The sequence below is a fragment of the Aptenodytes forsteri genome, unplaced genomic scaffold (genome assembly GCF_000699145.1).
Source record: "Aptenodytes forsteri isolate BGI_AS27 unplaced genomic scaffold, ASM69914v1 Scaffold255, whole genome shotgun sequence".
NCBI classification, from domain to species: domain Eukaryota; kingdom Metazoa; phylum Chordata; class Aves; order Sphenisciformes; family Spheniscidae; genus Aptenodytes; species Aptenodytes forsteri.
In genome coordinates, this window is record NW_008794888.1 from 1,625,594 (window position 1) to 1,646,851 (window position 21,258).

Sequence of the window (21,258 nt, forward strand, 5' to 3'; positions counted from 1 at the left end):
AACATTGGAAGAGGCTGCCCCGGGAAGTGGTTGAGTCCCCATCCCTGGAGGTATTTAAAAGACGAGTAGATGAGGCACTTAGGGACATGGTTTAGTGGGTGGTGGTGTTGGGTCGATGGTTGGACTTGATGATCTTAGAGGTCTTTTCCAACCTCAATGATTCTATGATTCTATGATTCTAAAAGTCATCAAATAGTTAAAAATGCTAGAAATTTCCAAGTGCTTCCATTATAGTTCAAATATACTCCAAATTCCCCTATCCTCTGCCATCAAATAGTTAAAAATGCTAGAAATTTCCAAGTGCTTCCATTATAGTTCAAATATACTCCAAATTCCCCTATCCTCTGCCAATATCAATAAGCAAAAAACTTTGTCTAGCAGAGGGCAAGGTTGGAAGTTGGAGAACAGATGCTTCAGGCAAATAGCCTATTAGTTAACACTAAAGACAGAGGTTAGCACGGTATCAGGCAGGATCTCAGGGGAAGTATGGCACCCTGGAGTGTAAGACTTTTTAAGGCCTGGTTTTGCATACAATAACTATGCATTTAACATAAATTTGACTGAAATTGTAATGTAAGTACATGGGGGAAAAATAATTGTAGAAATGATAAGCTAAAGTTAGGTGCTTGTATCTTTATAAATAAAAGCGGCCTGCTTTTTTTTTAAAAAGGTGCTGACCATCCACTGTCTTAATGGCTATACAGGAGCATTAAGAATCGTAAATGTCAGGTCATTTTGATGTAGGCACCAAAATATGGACTCCATGTGCTGAGTGGTTCTTTTTCTGTTGGATTTACCTGGCTTTTTTCACACGTCGGGACTTCGTTTGAAATTCCTCAACGCAGGGTATGGTCTTTCCATATGTTTGTGCTGCTTCTGCAGATTGGAACTTCCAAAACAGATGGCTTGAAGATTCTGAAGAATCAGACTTGGACACCCTCTCTTAAAAGTCTATGAAACACATTATTTAATTATTGTAGTGGAGATGACAGTTGAGTGTGGAAGAAGACTCGGGGGAGTAGAGTCCAGCTTTCTCTTGCTCCTCCCTCCTCCTACACTGATTACCTTATGTGCTCTTCTACTTATTCTTTTAAACAGTTTCTGATTTATTTGCTGCTTCTGATTATTTTTTAGTATAAAAGCTAGGGTCTCTTTTTTCCTTTTCTGTGTTAAATACTAGGTTATATTTGTCAACATTGATTTTACATTCTGAGTTCAGATGATTAGTGAAATACAAACAATAATATATTTTATTTTGAAGCAACATTTCTTATCAAAATAATTTTTTGGAGGGATAAAGGTGCATTGCACATACTTCTGGGATCTTGGCTGATTTTTAATATATTGGAAAATGGAAAGAGGATGTGTAGGAAAGCTGTACCTCCTTGCCTGCTCTTGTAGGCAATGAAAATGATTAATGCTTGCAATGCTCAGCTTGGTGCTTTCCTCTTATAAGAAGATCTTGGAGCTGCTGATTTCTTACTTCCAGTGGCTTAAATGGAAGCTATTGAGATGTTTCTTTTTCTGACCTTGGGAAGAACTGAAATCTCCTTGTATTTATAAACTAGACAGGAAAGAAGAAGATTTGAGCACTACTGAGGCAACTTTTTCTAACTGTCTGCTAATAGGTATAGTCAAGGAAAGTTAAATAGCTTGCTTTAGAACAAAGCTTGAGAGTCTATGGTAATGAAAACTGTAATGACAGCTTGTTCTCAATTAGCAGCTCTTTCCTTGTGTGCTACTTCTCAGACAAATTTTCAGGGGAAAAAATGGAAGAGAGTGGGATGACTGGCCAGCCGAATGCATGATGGTAACTGCTAATAAAAATAAAGAAGTAGTCACTCAAGCTTCCTCATCTCTTTAGGAGGTCAGCATAACTGCATCTTTAGCATAATCCTGCCACCCGTTAGTTCTTGGAGCATCCTCTAGTTCTAGGAAGAGAAGTATTTATTGCAACATATTTCCCAGGAAAAAAGGGATTTTGAATTTGTCCTTTTTCATGTGATCTACTCCCCTTGGAACAAATACATTCCCAGCAAAACCTACAAGAGAATGCTTCAAACACAGCAGAAAGCGCAGACTGAGCAACTTTTTCTAATTAAAAAACCCCTCAAAGGTCACTCTAACTGATGAGATTTACACCATCACATTCAATTCATTAAACTAAAACCGTAACAGAAGTTCAGAAGGGTCTATTAGGTGACTGCCTGTCTGTTGTCTCCTGCTGTATTTGAGTCCCTTGCAAGGAAGAGAAAAAGGGCACAGCATTTGTGTTTTATAAGGTAGCACGTCAGAGCTGTGAGCTGGGGTGATCCGTTGTCCTAGACTTGCGCAGGATTTATTTCCCTATACTGAGAAAGCCGAGTGAGAATACTCACAGAGAATATAAACTCCGGGGGTTTTTCCTGTTGCTTTTTTGTTGTGTTGTTTTGTTTTAGCTGTGCTCCTGTAGTCCCAAGGCCACCTCCAAGGCTTCCCACTCCCCGAGTTGAATGGCTGCAGGCAGCTCATGATCATGACTTGTGTTGCTTTCTTCAGCATTTTAAAAAGTCTTTTTCAATTTCTTCAGCAATAAGAGTGTAGTCATCTGCACTGCGACTCTTAACCCTTTTAAAGAGAATTTCTGTAGGAATCGTCTGTCAAGGGCCTGAGCATGGGCTGTACGTGCTCTTGCTGTAAAACAAGACGACCACCTAACTTGATGAGTACCTGGAGAAAACTGTAGTTGCTAGTATGTGCTGGCAGGGCCCCTGGCCAGGGCGCTGGCATGGATTCTCACCCTGGCTTTATTGCGAGAATATTGAGAAATAGAATAGAATATGTCAGGAAGGGACCTCCAACAATCACCTAGTCCAATACTAGGGAAGTCGCTTTAATTCTCTCCCTTCCTTTCGCCTTCGATACTGTCTCTTTTCTGGCAGTTCAGCCTGTAAAATCTTTCAGATTCAGCCTGACACAGACTTACTGGAGAGGCTAATGAAGCTGTCCCTGACCTCCAGTGCTGCCCAGAGTAGGACATGTTTTAAGGTGATGGGATGCTGTTTTGTCTACTCACCTGTACAGCCCTCCATCCCATTCACAGCACACCCTGCCAGACACCTCTTTTAATTTAATCTTTGAATCCTTGTAAATACTGCAGGAATTTAAATAATTCATGCTGGTTTATCCTGAACTGCAGAACATCATTTCTGCGTGACTGGAGTAGGGGTTTAAGTTATGTGTGTGGAACAAGACCCTACTGCAAGCAGGCTGCATTGCTACCGGTCTCACTTGCTTAGCAGTGGGAACGCTGCCAAAGCATGGACATCTTATAAAACTAACCATAGCCATCAACCATGGCTGCTTTGGCAGTATCGATCATGGAATTCAATATCGATGTGGTCTTTTTGCCTTTTGTATTAAATGTAAGTACTGGGCTGTAGCTTAGGCCTGTGGAAACTTTGGATTGACTTTCTCCAAGGTCTGCCTGTTTTCCCTGGAAGACTCTGCTTTGAGGTGGTTGATTCATGAGTAGAGAGAGATTTTTACCACTTTAGAAGCATGATTTTAATGTTTGCCGTATCCTGGAGATCAGTGTCGTGGCAAGGGTGGCTGAACTTCATGTGGAACTCTTCAGCTGTCATCATTTATTAGCTGAAATATTAAAGCAAATCATCATGGGCTTCATGCTGATTTAATATGCTTGGACAAAGATTGTAACAGAACTGCTGTATATGTAGTTCCATAGGGAAAAGCAGTTTTTTGGAGAGGAGCAAGGCCATCATTGTGCTTTAATCTCTACGTGTTTTTCAAATGGAGTCCTTTTTCCTCATTCTGATGTTTGGAAAGCGTGGGTGAGCTGACCTGATTTTTTTTTTTTTTTTTTAAATTTTTGGATTTTTGCCATTAGTGGGAGAGAAGCAGGTGGCAGGAGATACAGTTGCAGCTCCTTGCTCACTTTCCTACCAGCTTTGGCACAAACCAGAGAAGGAGCTGCTGTAACAAGTTAGGGCAACAATACATTGCTGATTGTTCGTTAGATGCTTGAAATGAGCATGTGTTTAGCAAGGTAGCAATTAAGGACTGACTGACAATAACATGCTTGTTTGTCTTTTAAGTAAGAACTTGTGTCTTGATGTTTAATGAAGGGTTTACAATGGTATTTAGGTTTTGTGCATAAAGTTCAGGTGAGGTGTGTCACGTATTCTGATGAATATGGATAAATTGAATAAACTGAGAGGAGGATTTTTGAGATAAATTAAAAACATCTTGGATGCCCCATGTCTGTGCTTTGGCACAGACAGGGTAGGCAGGGTAGTTTTAACTTGCGCTGAGTTCCTTGCTGTCATGGTTTAACCCCAGTCGGCAACTAAGCCCCACACAGCCGCTCGCTCACTCCCCCCCGGTGGGATGGGGGAGAGAATCAGAAGAGTAAAAGTGAGAACTCGTGGGTTGAGATAAAGACAGGTTAATAGGTAAAGCAAAAGCCGCGCACGCAAGCAAAGCAAAACAAGGAATTCATTCACTCCTTCCCATCGGCAGGCAGGTGTTCAGCCATCCCCAGGAAAGCAGGGCTCCATCATGTGTAACGGTTACTTGGGAAGACAAACGCCATCACTCCGAACGTCCCCCCGCTTCCTTCTTCTTCCCCCAGCTTTATATGCTGAGCATGACGTCACATGGTGTGGAATGTCCCTTTGGTCAGCTGGGGTCAGCTGTCCCAGCTGTGTCCCCTCCCAGCTTCTTGTGCCCCCCCAGCCTGCTCGCTGGTGGGGTGGTGTGAGAAGCAGAAAAGGCCTTGACTCTGTGTATGCACTGCTCAGCAGTAACGAAAACATCCCTGTATTATCAACACTGTATTCAGCACAGATCCAAAACATAGCCTCATACTAGCTACTGTGAAGAAAGTTTACTCTATCCCAGCCAGAACCAGCACACTTTTTATTGTGGCCAGACTGTCACTAGCAAGTGATTGCTTAGTGTTTCCATTGGCACAGTACACAGCAGGCTCTGCGCTGGGGATGGACATTCAGACTCTTACTGTTTTGCTAGAGAGGGAGTAATGTTGCTCAGTGTTATTTCACACTACTGGAAAATGTAAATATTGGGGAATAAATCCCATTCTTAAAGGTGAATTAATGTATTTCACTTCCCAATCTCATGACATTGGGTGGCTTTGGGGTGAAAATGCTTGTTTGAAAATACAAAGAGTAAAAAAAGGTGCATTCCAGACTTGATCACTTAGTGTATTTCTGAGTACCTGGAAGACTTTTATGGCGTGTTTAATGTTGCATCAAATCTTCTATACCTACTGCTCATGTTTACCTGCCTGTTTGTGTTTATAATAAAGTCTCAAACATCTGTTTTATTTTGGCAACTATGTTACTATTCCAACACACAATACCACAGATAAGAGTTGATCCTTGTGTCAGGAGCCTCAATATTTTTCACTTTTTGTGTTTTGTCTACTTCTAAAAAATGAGAAATAGAGGAAATCTAACAGTATTGAGTTTCTCGACTGCTGTGAGGAATATGAAATTGTTTTCTACTCTTACACAAAAAAACCTTCTGTGTTGACTTTAATGGAATTAGTCACTGTGCAGAGCTTAAGAAGACAGGGCACTAGTGATTTGCATGAATGCCATCCAATTCACTGATTCATCTGATTAATTTGATTCATTCTCCTTCAGAGAAAGAAAATGCAGAAAAAAATACCTAAATGGTCATGCCTTCTTTCAAACAGTGATTATGCAGTAAGACTTCCTCAGCCTCTTCATTTGAAACTAGGCGTAAGCAGGTTTAGCTTCACCTCTTCAAGAACTTAATGGACACCCATTCTTCTGGACTCTAAAATGTGTATCAATGTTGAAAAATAAATTTTTTAACTGAAATTTAAAAGTGAAAATGACAAGGATAAGTCATAAGAGTTTATATTGCCTCCTTCCCCTCTGCTCCCCGCCCGAAACATACTTAATAGAATAAAGAAACTTGGAAAAACTACTGAGGTAAAACATGATAAAAATTGTCTACTTTGTGCTAAGGTTTTTTGCATGTACATCTTCTAGAACATTTTATTTACTTTCCTGGTCCTCATATGATGGTAATTTTTTTCCATGTATGACGTTTTTGATTCTGTATGTATATATGTATATATGCCTTTTTTTACTCACAGTTCCAGTTCTTGCTTGTCAAAATTTGAAGCAGCTCTGTAGCATCTCCTGTTTTTATTGTGTATAGAATTGTGAGCATCTCGAATCTGATTGCTGTTCTCTGAACTAACTCTATCAAAACTTTCTACAGTTCTGCGGTCATAGAGTTCTTGAGTTTCACTGTTTATCCTCTGTGGTTTCTTCTTTAGCTTATGTAAGAATGTACAATTCCACCGGGTTTATTTACCTCTCCATTACCTTTTTTTTTTAAAGTGAATGCACCAATCTGTCCAGTGTTCTGTGGGGAGGGATATTCAGTAGCCAAATTTAGAAGTGGGATATGCTTTGCTCAGCTGTTTTGTTCTCTATTACGCCATTGCACTACAGAGAAATGGCTGTCTTTAGTATTGCATCCTATGTGTATAGGTTCTTGTCTCAGTCATGAAGCTGAGAGAGGAACGTATTTGGACTAACTGAATCAAAGATTAAACTTACGGATATTTTAGCTTTTTTATTTATTGCAGGTAATTAAAGTGCATAGTGAAGACGATACTAGCAGAGCTCTGGAAGTACCAAGTGATATAACAGCCAGGGATGTATGTCAGCTGTTGATATTGAAGAACCACTATATTGATGACCACAGCTGGACTCTGTTTGAACAACTTACCCACACAGGTTTAGGTAAGACTAATACTATACAATGGTATGGCAGTAAATAAGGTGTTTGGTTTTCATTTTCACATAGAAGTACAATTGTAATAGAAAGGCTTGGAAGGAAAATGATGGGAGGGCTTGTGTGAATTTGTTCTTTTGGGGGTTTGTTGCTTCTGTTTCTCTTTTTTTTGAAAGCATAGCTATAAAGTACATTTTGTCATAGTACATTTGCCTCACACTGCTTGATCTGCATCTGTAAGAGTGATTTGGAAGACACTGACCATTAAGGTTCTCACTGCAAATTCTTCCTCGCTCTTCCTTGCTTTTCTTTGGCACTTCTTCCTCTGGTATTTCCTGCTTATCTCTAGCAAGACTTGGGTTATTTTCATTGCAAATAAAATCTTCATTGTTCCCAACACACCTGAGTGAAACCTCTGACATCAAGGACAGAAAGTGGTTACACAGTGCTATTCTATCTGGACAATAGGACTCACTCTTCAGAAACAACATCGGAGTAGTCTGTCAGTATTTTCCTTCAATACAATCAGTTTGGCTAGATTTATTGTGAACTCTGGGACAGGACTACTTAAAAAGCAAAACAAAACCATTCTTCTAAACTTCCAATTATGGACCAATGAACTGTGTTGAAGTGACTTTATGCTTAGTATTTTAAGTTGCTGGAAACGAAATGCTCTGAATGCCTTCCACATCACCAGTGTTTCTCTAGTGTAGTAAAAAACCTCTTTTTCTATTATACAGTTTAAAAGGTGTAATCTGTGGTTTCAGATATATAACAACTATAACTTCTGGTCTCCGTTCCTTTTTGTACTGTATAGACGTAACTTTGCGGTATAAAAACACATTAAGACAAATTAAATATAGGGGGAAAGGGGATGTTTGCAGAGATGTAAAAAAATGCAGAACACAGGAAAGACTTCACTCAGCAAACGTGAGTTTAGAAGTCCACTGCTAGGATGTAGTATCGAACTGATACTCTAGTCAGACAATCTTACTTCCTTTTACAGCACTACGTTTCAGTACTGTATTGTGTTTGGTTTTGATAAAGAATTATATCGGAAAAAATCTACTAGAAGACAAATGCTATAAAAAATATGGTTTTAATTTCATGTCACTCAAAGTTTCCATATTATTCTTGAACTTTGGCACTGTCCTAGAGTTAGCAAAGGTAGTACTTCTTCTGCAACCTCAAGGGCAGTTCCAGCTGCTAGTGCAAAGTGTGGCTTGAGAAAGAGGACATTTTGGGGGCCTTCCTGCATTCTAAAATACGTAGAAAACTCCTTGGAGTCCTTAATTCGCAGAAAAGACTGCACTGGTACCTGGTAACTCCAGTACTGTCAATTTAAAAAAAAAAAAACAAAACCACCACACACCACCAACAAAAAGCCAAACACCCCCCCACACACACACCATGGATATTTATATATGGCTAAAAGCTATTGTTAAACTCCCTTTCTGAGTATGAATCTAGGGAATCTGGACTCGTGTAAAATAAACTTGACTGTGCATCTCCAACAGTATTATGTTTAACAGCCGTATTTTAAAGATGAACTACACAAGCTAAAACTGTTTTCTGCCCTTTTCTGCTCCTTTATCCTATGAAGGCAGCCACAGACGTTTTTCAAATTTTTTTGTTTGCTTTGTAACATTTCAAAGATATTTATAACCTTTTGCACTGAATGTATCAGTTGTAAGATGCTTCCAGCTCAGAGCAAGGTCAGAGTTAAATCTGGGTCGAGGCTGTAAATGACTGACTGTTACAGAAGAGGAGGTATAAAAATGTCTTTAGACAACACTACTATACAAATAGTAGAAATGTTTTCTGTATTTTATAGTGTGGCTGGTATTTAAGTAGTGTAGTAACTATTGATGAAGACACTTTTGACAAACCATGCCAGAACAATAGTGGCATTGTTTCTCCAGGTTTATTTATTTGCACGATACACTTTTTGTCAAATAGTGTGTTTGCTTCAATCTGAAGGATTTCTTGGAAGATTTCAATATCAAATAATTAGTGAAGTTGCTTTTCCTAAGATTCTGAAATTCTCAAAATTGCTGGCGTGCAGGTCTGAAGACCCTGAAATTCTAATTGCTGGCGTGCAGGTCTGAAGACCTGCATTCACCATACAGTCTTCTGATTGCTCCAGCAGCTTTGGGCAGAATTTTAGAAAAAGGTGACTTGTTCATTTTTGAAATAAAATTATTTCCTAGGTGATGTGGATGGCAATTCAACATGACTAGCCAAGGAAAGGAACAACTTCAGATACCTTCTTTTTTTTTTTTTTTTCCTTTATCCTATGAAGGCAGCCACAGACGTTTTTCAAATTTTTTTGTTTGCTTTGTAACATTTCAAAGATATTTATAACCTTTTGCACTGAATGTATCAGTTGTAAGATGCTTCCAGCTCAGAGCAAGGTCAGAGTTAAATCTGGGTCGAGGCTGTAAATGACTGACTGTTGGAGAAGAGGAGGTATAAAAATGTCTTTAGACAACACTACTATACAAATAGTAGAAATGTTTTCTGTATTTTATAGTGTGGCTGGTATTTAAGTAGTGTAGTAACTATTGATGAAGACACTTTTGACAAACCATGCCAGAACAATAGTGGCATTGTTTCTCCAGGTTTATTTATTTGCACGATACACTTTTTGTCAAATAGTGTGTTTGCTTCAATCTGAAGGATTTCTTGGAAGATTTCAATATCAAATAATTAGTGAAGTTGCTTTTCCTAAGATTCTGAAATTCTCAAAATTGCTGGCGTGCAGGTCTGAAGACCTGCATTCACCATACAGTCTTCTGATTGCTCCAGCTGCTTTGGGCAGAATTTTAGAAAAAGGTGACTTGTTCATTTTTGAAATAAAATTATTTCCTAGGTGATGTGGATGGCAATTCAACATGACTAGCCAAGGAAAGGAACAACTTCAGATACCTTCTTTTTTTTTTTTTTTTAATAATACTGAATAATAATGGATTTATTTTTATGATACTGTTAGATCTGGTTTTGTTTGAAAGGTTTAACATACTGATCTTGACTTGCATTAAGTATTTTCTTAAGCACTGGATGAGTAGCATGAACAAATATTTTTCAAATTATGATTTAGTTTTGGACTATTTGCTATTGATTATTCTGTTGTATGTTTTCCCCACGGAAATTTGGACAGTTATTTTCTGCTCCCAAGTTAAATGAATGGATATAGAAAGGAGAAGTGCTGTGAGTGAGTGTGTGTGTCTGTGTAAATTCCAGTATGATGGGGATTAATAATTCATTCATCAATTAGTGAACATTTTCTTTAATATCTAACAGCTGTCTGAATACTCCTGAATTAGATATGATTGCATGAATCTTAGTGAGCTGAGCACAGCGTTCTGCTTTTAATCAAGACAGACATTAATTACATCACCGGAGTGTGCCTTCATTGCTGTGTGGAGCAATCTGCATGTGAAGGTTAAAAAAGAAAAAAAAAAAAAATCCCACCCAAAAGAAAACATAAAATCACGGTCTGTATATTCCTGTTTTCACAAACCTATATGCCCTTTAGCGTGGAACTACGGATTGTTGAACATTAAGCATGGTCATGTCCTCACTGCATTGCATGGCAAGTGCTGACCAAGCGGTGTTGACCTGGGGAGAGCGGGCAGGTGAGATGGTTTGTCCACCCACGCCACTTCCCCGGGGCACTGGCCGGTGCACCGCATCTGCCTGCCGTGGGGCACCCACGCTGCGCACAGCCTGCTGCCGTTGCCCCACCACCCAGGATGCTCAGCCTTCTTACCTACCTCCAAAGTTTTGCAGTAGCCTGGGCTCTATTTCAAATATCTGAAGTATGATGATTATTACAGCACTATAAATCGCAATATATTTCAGAACTGTGTGCTTCTGGTATGTGTCCCTTCTGTCCCAAGCTATTAAATTCAAAGAAATTCTTGGATGTTTTTCACCTTGTCTAAGATTATTGAAGGCAGCTGAGGTATGCCTGGATTTGGATGATGCCATGTCATCCCTACCACCAGGTACCTTGGTGTTGGAGTCCCATACTTCCACTGCAATTCCCCTGTACAGGGCAGGCTGTGAAAACAGATCAGTTTTCCATAGCTGTTCTCCTTTTCAAGGAAAATACTGTCTTCATCCTGAAATTTTTCCTTTTCTAGTGAGAATTTTTTGTGTTGACTGCAAATAGTTTTCCATTTGCTTCTGCAGCTCAATAGACATGTTCTAGGGTTCCTCTTTGAGTAGGCGATAGTGCCTTGGCCGGGCACATCATTGTTGTGTTTCAGTCTCCTGTTTTGATTTCACTATCTGCATTCTTTTAGGTAGCCTGTGGGAAGGCTCACAAAGCACTATCTGTGCAATAGTACTGGGCAATGGCTTTTCTGTTTTTTATTTTGTTTAAATTTTTTCCCCTGCTGGGTGGCTAGAGAGGAGGCTATTTGAAATGTGTTCTGTCATGCACTTCAATATTAAATCTTCTTTCATGTGCTTTAGTTACTTTCCATAGTTAAGGAGACTTTGTTTTGGACTGTAGCAGGGGCTCCTCATGTTAGAGATAGTAATAAAGAGATGGTAGAAAGGAAAGTAGAAACTCTGCAGTCTAGCTGGAAGAGAAAAAATGATCTAACTAAACCAAAGTGCAGCTTTTTCATGGCAACATTTAGGGATTTGATTACAGGGCTGTGTTTTGGAGGGCACTAACTCCATGTTTCAGTTCCTTCAGGAAAGTAAGTTGAATCAATTGTAAAATATTCTGTGACGTGACACCTTAAAAATAAAGAAATACCAGCATCCTTACCCATCCATTGGGGTGATGCAGAATGTCTTATTTTTGTACCAAGAAGTAAGACTTGAGGAAATGGTATTTTCTTAAATGTCACAATCCAAGCATTTAAGAGATTTAAATGTCATCCCAGAGGAGCACTTTCTCTCTGTAAAACTGAAAGGAAAAAAAATACGCTGGTTTTGAGTAAGAGCTTCAGTTCTTTAGTGTCTCTTTACTCCTGCATCTGAAGAATGTGTTTTGGAGTAGAGCAGCCTGTACAAGATTTTAAAATGCTCACTTTTCTTTCAGTATTTTTGGGGTATTTTTTGTTTTCTGAATTGCTTTATGTTTTTATTTGCTTCATTTGATCTGGTTACAAAATATGAGTTTCATGTAACATCCTTGATCTCTGTCTTTATGGGCTCAAGAATGAGTTAAATTCAATGGAAGTTTAACTTTTCCCTACTTGATCTGTAGATCATGAGAGTGCTTTGTCTTATGCTAGTCGTGAGCTTGGTATTTTCCTACTGAGGTGAAATTTAGCTGTATGAGTGTATTGTCTCTAAATTTGCTAGCTGGAAACTTCCTGAAGAAGCTTATAGATTTGCAGGCTACAATAAGGCTGTTACCCACCAGACTGGACAGTGTGGAAGCATGAAGCAGTGACTGGTGAAAGAGGTGGCAACAGAAGATCAAGAAAAAGATGCTGTAGTTCTAAAAAGGCTTTAAAGATTTCAAATTTGAGGTTTGATTTTTAGAAGGTTGTGCATGCTACACTTTATGAAAGTTAGGCTCTTTGTTTAGCCAGGACCACTTGCAAAAATTTGCCATTTATATTAATTTAATGTTATGCCTAATTAAGTTTTTTAAAAAATCTACACTATCCTTTTATCTGTTACGATTTTTAAAAAAGTTTCTAACAACAGGCAGTTATATGAGAGCATCAATGTTCATTTATAGTATATCATAAGATCCCTTATGATAATGCAATGAAGTGTAGAAAATGTGATCAGAAAATTGTGAGTTACATGGTTTTTATAATTTATTTTTAACTGCCTTTTCCCTTTGAAACCATGACCAGAATTGGATATTAAAACCCCATAATTGGCAGGGAGATATAAGGTTAGATCTCAAACCTATTCTTAACCTGTAACTCACTGTTGGAATGTAATTTAAATTTGGAGGTGCCAATGATCATTTAAATGAAATCTACAACTTTGTTCAACTCCGTCTCGTTCTCATTAGTTTGAGTCCACAACAAAGTACAAATGGCCACAAAAACTGTATACTCATTTGGAAGCATGTTCATCCTTCTTTTGTAACATGATTTCATAAGCTGCTGAAATTTATTTAAAAAAAAAAAAGGCAGTATAAATAATACTGTACAGAAATTGTCCATAGCCTTTCAGGATTTATGCTTAACTTCCTGCACTGTAAGTAGTCCCATTGCATTACTCAGAGCATGCAACACGTAAACATGCACATCTACAGGAAAGTTCTTAAATTCTGTATCTTTCCTATTAAGTGCATTTCATATTGCTGTAAAATCGAAAAATTCACTCAAGAATCTGAGCAGCAGAAGCAGTCTAAAGCAGTGAGAATACTGATTCTGAACGCCAGTGCTGTGGTACAAATAACTGAATTCTTTGCTTTTTCTTCCCCTCGCCCCACTGCAAAGCCAAACTACACATTAGGATTCACTTTGTAGGTTATTTTTCTGTTTTGTTTTCTTTTTTAGTATTTTTCATGGCTTACTTTTACCATTCTTTTCGCATATGCTAGTTCTACGGCTGCTAAAATTCTCAGTATCCCTGGTTTGTGCAAAAACACTAGAACACTGAAATGCCCTAAGTTCATTGGCAGTTTTAGAAATGCTTCAGGACATAGTAGGGACCTGGGGAGAAGAAGAAAAATTAATGCTTTTCTATATTGCAGATAGCTTTCACTTTACAAATGATGCATTAGAGAAAGGAGTGTTAGAAAGACATTCCTGACGCCCCAGACAGGCTGAGTGAATGGCTGAAATGGTCAGCTGCCTGCTGCCCTATGTGTCAGACAGCAGGAACTGCCTGGCTTCTGCAGGGAGAACATGGATTTGGCCATGAAATGGAATAAAGCCCTCAGCTGCCCCTGTAAAAGAAAACAGCAACAACAAAACACGAACAAAAAACCCCACGTGTGACCTACCTCAGAAGTTGGGCCCTACTGAGGTGGAACAGTAACTTGGTGTAACGTGGACCTGATTAATGGACTCTGTTCAGATTGCTTGTTTCATGTTTTGTATTTGTTTAATTTAATAATATTTTTATTACCTGACTTTTGTGTTTTCATGTTCTACTCCTAGGCTCTTAGGTGCAGATTATGTGGGGTTTTTTTAATATGTTTGGTTTTTTGACAGGAAGAGCTATAGAGGACCATGAATTAGTGATGGAAATCCAGTCAAATTGGGTAATGGAAGAGGAAAACAAACTATATTTTAGAAAAAATTATGCCAAGTATGAGTTTTTTAAAAATCCACTGGTAAGTCCTAACATTATATCTATGAAGTGGTGCAATTGCTGCAAAAGTCTTTTCTGTTACACAGAGATAGGCAGAGTGTAAAGCTGTTAGTGTAACATGAGTCAAAAGGAGTAACTGGGAGGGAATATAGGGATATAGGAATATATTGTAGTGCGTGTAACTGTTGGCCGGTCCCTTTGTTGCAATTGTAAAACATCCATGTTCATACTTTTCTTTTTCGGGTGAAGGGGGCAGACATGGGTTTAACTTTCTTGAAGTTTGCACACAGACCTATGACAAAATAAAATTTTTGAAATTGAGTGAAGTTTCCATCAAGTGACAACAAAATATAAAATGAAGCAGTGTGAGGAGGGGTATCAGTAGCAAAGATGATTGTCTTGTTGAAGTGAAAATCGAATGTTATGGCCCAGCGCTGCCCAATGGCAGCTTCTCACAGCTGCAGCTAAATGACAACTGACACAAAGGGCCATGAGCAGCCATAACCTATTAGGAGTAAGTGAAAGTGAAGCCAAAGTTAGTGTATGTAAGAAATGGAAAGAGAGCAGAGACAACTCGTAACTGAAGGATGTTGCCAAAGGTTAACGCTGCTGATTCAGACCTTGGCTCAGCAGGAGAAACTCACCATCTGGTTGCTCAAATGCATGGTGTATTTGGATCACTCTTAATGCTGTCTCTTATAAAGCCAGCTTGTTTCAGATGTCAAAGGGAGAAATAGCAGAAATGTATGAGGACTTGAAAGGTGAAAAGTGGAAGGGAACTCAAATTATCTACCTGTGAAAAGGATGAAAAGGTAAATATTAAGATACCAAGAGGCGTAAGAGATCTGAGGGTTTTTTTCTTGCTCCACCTGTGTTTCTCTGGGCAAATCATATACTCCCCTGACATGGAGGTATCACTGCACTAGTGAAAAAATCTAAGCTTGAGATGGTCTACAGTTAGCAGAGAAGCTTTCAAAGAATAGGTATGATTGGGTATTGGTTAACCAGTGAGTGGAACCAGCTGTGGAGTGTGGCAGACCTGCAGCTATGACTAGCATCAGCAGCTGTGGCTAATCAGAGTCCTTACTATTCCTGTTGAGTCATTCTTCTGGGTACTCTGGTCCCAGGTGTAGCAAGAATGCTTTATCAGAAATGAGCTGATACGAATTAACCCTACCAGTAGTTCAGTTTTATTAAAAATGAAAGTCAGTGGACATTGGATGGTCAAGGGAATATTAGCTTCAAACTTGTCCAAGCCTTGAGAAAACTTTATTAGTAATGGTCGGACTCTTGGCTGGTTCATATCTGCATGACTATATAGAACTCCCCAGCTGCAGGTCTGTCCCATAAATTACCCCTTGAGCTTTCCTTGATAATGAAATTGGAACTTTAAATGTGGACTTTTTAACCACACCATATGGATGTAGTCAGATTTTGATGTTAATTCATATCATACAAAATGGACAATTAAAAAAAACCTGAGTGGACTTGTTTTCTATTAATGGAAGTTATTCCAAAATATTTTACTGGGTTTCTAGTGTAATGAAAACAATAGAAAACAATATATTTTTCAGCATGTGGGTGTATATCCTCCCTACTTTGTAGCATATTGAAGCCCCAGGCAAGTCTTATGTGTCAACAGCAATAGAAATTACTGTTAGAAAACCAACACTAAGGGCCAAGTACTGCAATATGACTTGCACTGGTGTATGAAACCCTCTTGCTTCCAGAGACCATTGATGTTTTCTCAAAATTCTAAGTTTTTCAGCAAATAATATATAGGATGTCACAAATTTAGGAATGATATTAAGGTAAGCTTAAATTATTGGATCGGAGAATCTGCAGTGTCTTGTACTGCATGGAGAACTGTAATTTTACGTCCAAGAGAGATAGGAAGTTTTATATTTATTTTTACGAACTTTAATACAAATTATTATTGTTACAGAGTTTTTTTCCAGATCATATGATATCTTTTCCAAGTGAGACCAATGCAGCTGTAAACCACTCTGGGATATTACAGGTATGTAATCTTTGAATGAAGACGAGCCAGTATAGCTCTGAATTTCCCGTTGTCTGTGTTGTGTGAGCTAGCTCTTTGTCACTGTTGGATTTGTTGCTAGGTTTTGAATAACTCAAAACATGGTTAATAACTTTTCTTCCTTACGAGATATGAAGTGATGTGTCCCTTCCAGACAGTTATTATATGACCACACTTGGAAACTTGCATATTCTTTTGGAATCAAGGAGTACCAAACCAGACAAAATGCAGTAAAAATGGTTAATACCTTTATTGGGTATTTCAGGTGAAAGACCCTGTTTCCTTAAAAAGGTGATGTGCTGCAGTACTCAGCACATACTTAACAGCAGGCCTTGGTAGAACACTGAGGAACTGGTAATGTGATACAAATGGATATAAAAAAGAGTTAAATGGTTAAACTTAATGAATAGAAAATTTAGACTGACTAGTGTGATTTGTTAGCTTGAAGGCTACTGTAGCCTCGGGAAAAAAAAAAAAGACAGGTCACTCAGTGTTAGTCATCTTTTAAGCGGACACAAGATTTTAATTTACAGTGGGAATAATTTCACAGAATGACCATATCAGGGATCATCATCTTAATTCTCAAAGAGGGGAAAAATGAGTAATAAAGGTGGAAACATACACATCACTCTTGTTTGCTTGTCACTAGAAAAATTAATTAATAGAAGAACTTTCACTGGTCTTAAGACAACAACCCTATGTGTGAGTTTTGACGATAAAGAATGGTTGGAAAGGCAACATAATAACACAAGATATTTAAGGTAGAACTAAAAGAAATACAGAAATTACAAAATATTTTTTGCACCTATATAATAAATTCTACCTTGGCATCCACCAGTAAATGAAAAACGTTAAGGAACTAATTCTCAAAGCATTCTTCTGTATTAAATAGTTAAATCCTTATAGAAGTGGATGTTAGTCAGGAGGCTAAGATTATCCCAAATATAGTAGAAAATGTTTCAAATTAAATTGAATTGACACATGCTAGATTCTGTAAATCATTTTTACAAACCTAAGTAAAAACTTTGTAATTTCAAAAGATGCTGCATAGCTAATGAAAATTGGTTCACTTTTGCTACCTAAATAGCAAATAGATTTTGCAGTCTAAGTTAAACATTTAATGTTGAAAATATTGTCCCCTGTGTTAATAGAACTTAATAATTTTTTCTCCCAAATATAATTTGGTAGTTTGAAAAAAATAATAAAGACTTTTATAATGGAACTGTTTGCCATATACTCTTGCACAGAACTTCTTTAAGCCCGTATTGTGATATGTAGAATGTGTGCAGAGCTTGTGGGTAAGATTAAGACCCATTCTAAATATATATAGTTATATGCCATTTTGATAGCTTGAAAGATTTGTTACGAACTCTCCTCTGTTGCTATTTTATGTTGTCTTGTCTGTTTAATTGTATTTTGTCAAATAAAACTTACTAGGCACAAAGTAGAGAATACCTTTGTGGATTGTGCAGCCGTTACGCACATTTCAGCAGAAGCTGTTGGGTAAATTGTTTACAGTGTGTCACTATTTCTTTGGAAACTTTCATTAAGACAAGTTAATGGGCTTGCGTTATTATTTGTGATGTGCTTGGTCAAGTATCAAGAGAAACATTAGTTTTAACAACTCAATGCTTACAAGTGATTAAAAAAACACTTCTGATACTTCTGTAGCTTTTTGTGGATTGAGCTGTAAGCAAGTAAAATGTTTTTCAAGTATGTTTTTCTTGACTTTCATTGAAAGAGTGAGTATTTTGTCTGATGACTTTAAATCAGAGCATCTAAATAGCCTCAAAACCAAAAAAAGTTTACCTGTCTCCTATCCATTTAGCATGTGCTAAGTAAAATTACTAGGTCTCACATATACCGAATGTCTATGTATACCAAAGAGAGAGGTTTAATCTCTGCCATGAAGATCCTTAGTCTTTAAAAAAAAAAAAAAGTGTCACTATACTGATTAGAGTATGGCTGCTCTGAGACACAACACTGTATTTATACGTTTAGTGGTAGTGAGTATGGATCATTTGGAACTTGCTTTAGGTTATTTTTGCAAATTGGATGCTTTAACACATGTCAAAAATGAACGTAGTGTGAAGATTTTAATCTTAATGGCCTCTCCCCATAGTAATGAAATGGTCTATTATTTTCAGATTTTGGGGTGTGTTTGTTTGCTTTTTGAGAATTAGCAACTTTCATAGGTGGGCAACAAATTAATTCACCTGGTCTAATTAGATGTGAAACTGTTGTTGAATGTAATTTCAGATGGGGCTTGTGACTTGTTTAAAACATCGTCTGCTTATTGGAGCATCTTATTTTAGATGAATTCATGTACATACTACATCCTTTTGTATTCTTATTAATGAATAAGAATTTCCAATGAATAGACTGCAAAGCAATAGATAGTGTTGACAGAATTCAGTCCTTCTGAGTTAGTAGGTGAAGTCCTAGCCTCACTGAAGTTATTTTTTTTTTTTTAAATTACTTGGGAAGGGCAAAATTTTATCCTAGGTTTCTTTCCTTTTCTTTTTGTCTGTGAATAACACTTCTCCAATTTTGTCTTTCTGGTTTTTTAAATCTTTAATTGTATTTGTAGCAGAATTTTTTTCACTATGCAGTATGTCAATCAGTGTTTTAAATTTAACAGTGACATCATCAAAATAGAAGGTTGAAATTACTTGGGTAATCACACTTTCTTCTGGTTTTGCTAGGTTTCTTTCCTTTTCTTTTTGTCTGTGAATAACACTTCTCCAATTTTGTCTTTCTGGTTTTTTAAATCTTTAATTGTATTTGTAGCAGAATTTTTTTCACTATGCAGTATGTCAATCAGTGTTTTAAATTTAACAGTGACATCATCAAAATAGAAGGTTGAAATTACTTGGGTAATCACACTTTCTTCTGGTTTTGCTTTAAGAATAGACCTATTTCCCCTGCTCTTCCTCATTGTTTAATAGATAAAGTTGATATTCAGGTTCTGTAGGTAGACTTAAGTTCAGAGTTCAAGTCTTATATTGACCAATTTGGCTGCTTCTTTCAAACAGCTTTTTACATATAATGTGAATACATTAAAAAAAGCTATTGTAGATAGTGCATGTCCAAGCCATCTTCCAGAGCAATGAAAAATCTTGCACCTGATGTAGAATATATTAAAGAAGGGAGCAGATGTTTTTCCTAAATGTTATATAGCCAAAAATTAAGTTAAAGACAGAACAGGATTACCAAGACAAAACACTCATAATTTTGTGAAAGGTAGAATTACTGATAGTGTCTTTTCCTTTTGCCCTTTCCCCATTGCCATCTTTTGCTCCATGTTCTTAGTTGTTCCCATTCTCTGCCTCCACAGATTTAAGATTCAAGCTTTCATTTCTTTAACCTGCCTGCCACAGCAAGTCCCTCTTTCCCTGACCAGTTTCTCATCTGACTCCGTTCCAGTCTTCAGGCTGAAATAGCCATGCGCTGAATTTCAGTCTCTTGTCAATCATCTAGACAGGTTCTAGTCTGCCCATTGCTTTTCCCCATCTTGCGCTCTAGGTTTTGCTGGCCAGTCTAAACCCCGCAGATTGACTGAAGTCTGTAGGAGACAATACTGAGAATCAGTATCAGTTCTTCACTGGAATTACTTGGTGCCCCCAAAATGTATCAGCAGGTTCAGGGGAAAATCCTGCTCATTCTCAGTAGCATTGGGCTGGATCATGGCCGGCTGCCATCACATTTTTGAAGAAATCTGTCATCAAATTAAAACTTGATTTACAGAGTCTTAGGAAAATGGTGGCTTCTTTAACTCTCCAAAATAGTATGTAAGTGCTCGAGAACCATCCACCTTAGCAAATGTTGTTGTCTCCGCTACTGCAGCCATTCTTTCACTGAAAATGAGGAAGGTGAGACAAATAAGTTATATAGTTAGGAATGCAGCTCTCAGTCTTTATTGCATTCAGTGACATCTGCTATTTCTGCATTTTTTATTATTACATTCATCCGAGACAGTGCAACGTTTTTCCTGTTGTGTTGTTTTTTCACTTGTTGATTGATTTGATTTTTTTTTCCCCCCAGCAAAAGACATTTATTTGCTTTGGTTTTTGTTCAGATTGGTTTTAAATTGGTTGGGTTTACAGCTAATCAAATTGTAATCGAGTCCTTGGTGCTGTCATATATTAGTATCTGAAAGACACAGTGACATTTGACACGACCCTACATATCATGTTATATGTTTCACTGCATGGGGGAGAGGGTGCAAGCTTATTTCTGCATATTATGTGACCAATAATCCCTGTCTGCAGCATACCATCATTTACCTCTCCCCACTTCTTCTTCCTATATTAAGGACTTTTCTTATTTTTCTTATTTTTGTCCTATTTTGATTACCTCTTATCTGCATAAACAGCGATCCATTCCCCCCCGTAAGAAACTTGCATGTACCTCCATTAAAAAAAACAACAAATCAAAACAACAACCAAAAAACCAACAAAAACCAACCCGCAACAAAAAAACCCAAGGAAGTTCTCTTTTCTACTGTCTTTAGTTTTAGGTGTTTATTACAGACATTCAGTTCTCACGCTGAAATATTTTTGCTGCTCATTCCTTGTGACAGTTAGTGGTTTTGACTGCAGCTTGTTCATGTTATATTTTTCTCGCAAAGTTCTCAGCAGTCTTAGAAAAAAAAAGATGGTTCTAGGATTGCCTTTTTCCTAGCATTATTGCTACTTTATTTTAATTGATAGCATGGGTACAACAGTGACTGTTGAAGCTGAGCTTTGTATTGCTCCTCCAGTTTGGTCTGCTGAGTTATAAAAGCTTTCATGACAGCGCTTCTGGTTTAAAGCTCTTACGGCAGAAATCCTGAGGAAGGCACTTGTGCAGGCTGGGAGCCAGCCACTTCTTTCATCTTCAGCAGAGATACTAAAGCCTAAAAAGATGCTCTTTTATTTTTACATACATTGACTCTTTTAGATTTTCCTAAAGCTTCCATTTGACTTTGTTAATGGAGTTAAAATACTTTTTCAATTCAGCCTTTATATTCACCATCAGTGAACCTGTTAATACATGGCAAATCATAGAATCATAGAATTATAGAATGGTTTGAGTTGGAAGGGACCTTGAAAGATCATGTAGTTCCAACCCCCCTGCCATGGGCAGGGACACCTTCCACTAGGCCAGGTTGCTCAAAGCCCCATCCA

At 37.8% G+C, this 21,258-nt stretch overlaps 1 protein-coding gene across 1 annotated transcript in view; it reads left to right on the forward strand.

Moving 5' to 3' along the window:
* The window catches only part of GRB14 (growth factor receptor bound protein 14), a 51,895-nt gene that overhangs the window by 15,217 nt on the left and 15,420 nt on the right, over window positions 1-21,258 (forward strand). The window contains exons 2-4 of the mRNA XM_009274900.2: window positions 6,653-6,809; window positions 13,953-14,074; window positions 15,998-16,072. Coding sequence (XP_009273175.1) covers window positions 6,653-6,809; window positions 13,953-14,074; window positions 15,998-16,072 — 354 coding nt within the window. The remainder of the gene's footprint in view (window positions 1-6,652; window positions 6,810-13,952; window positions 14,075-15,997; window positions 16,073-21,258) is intronic.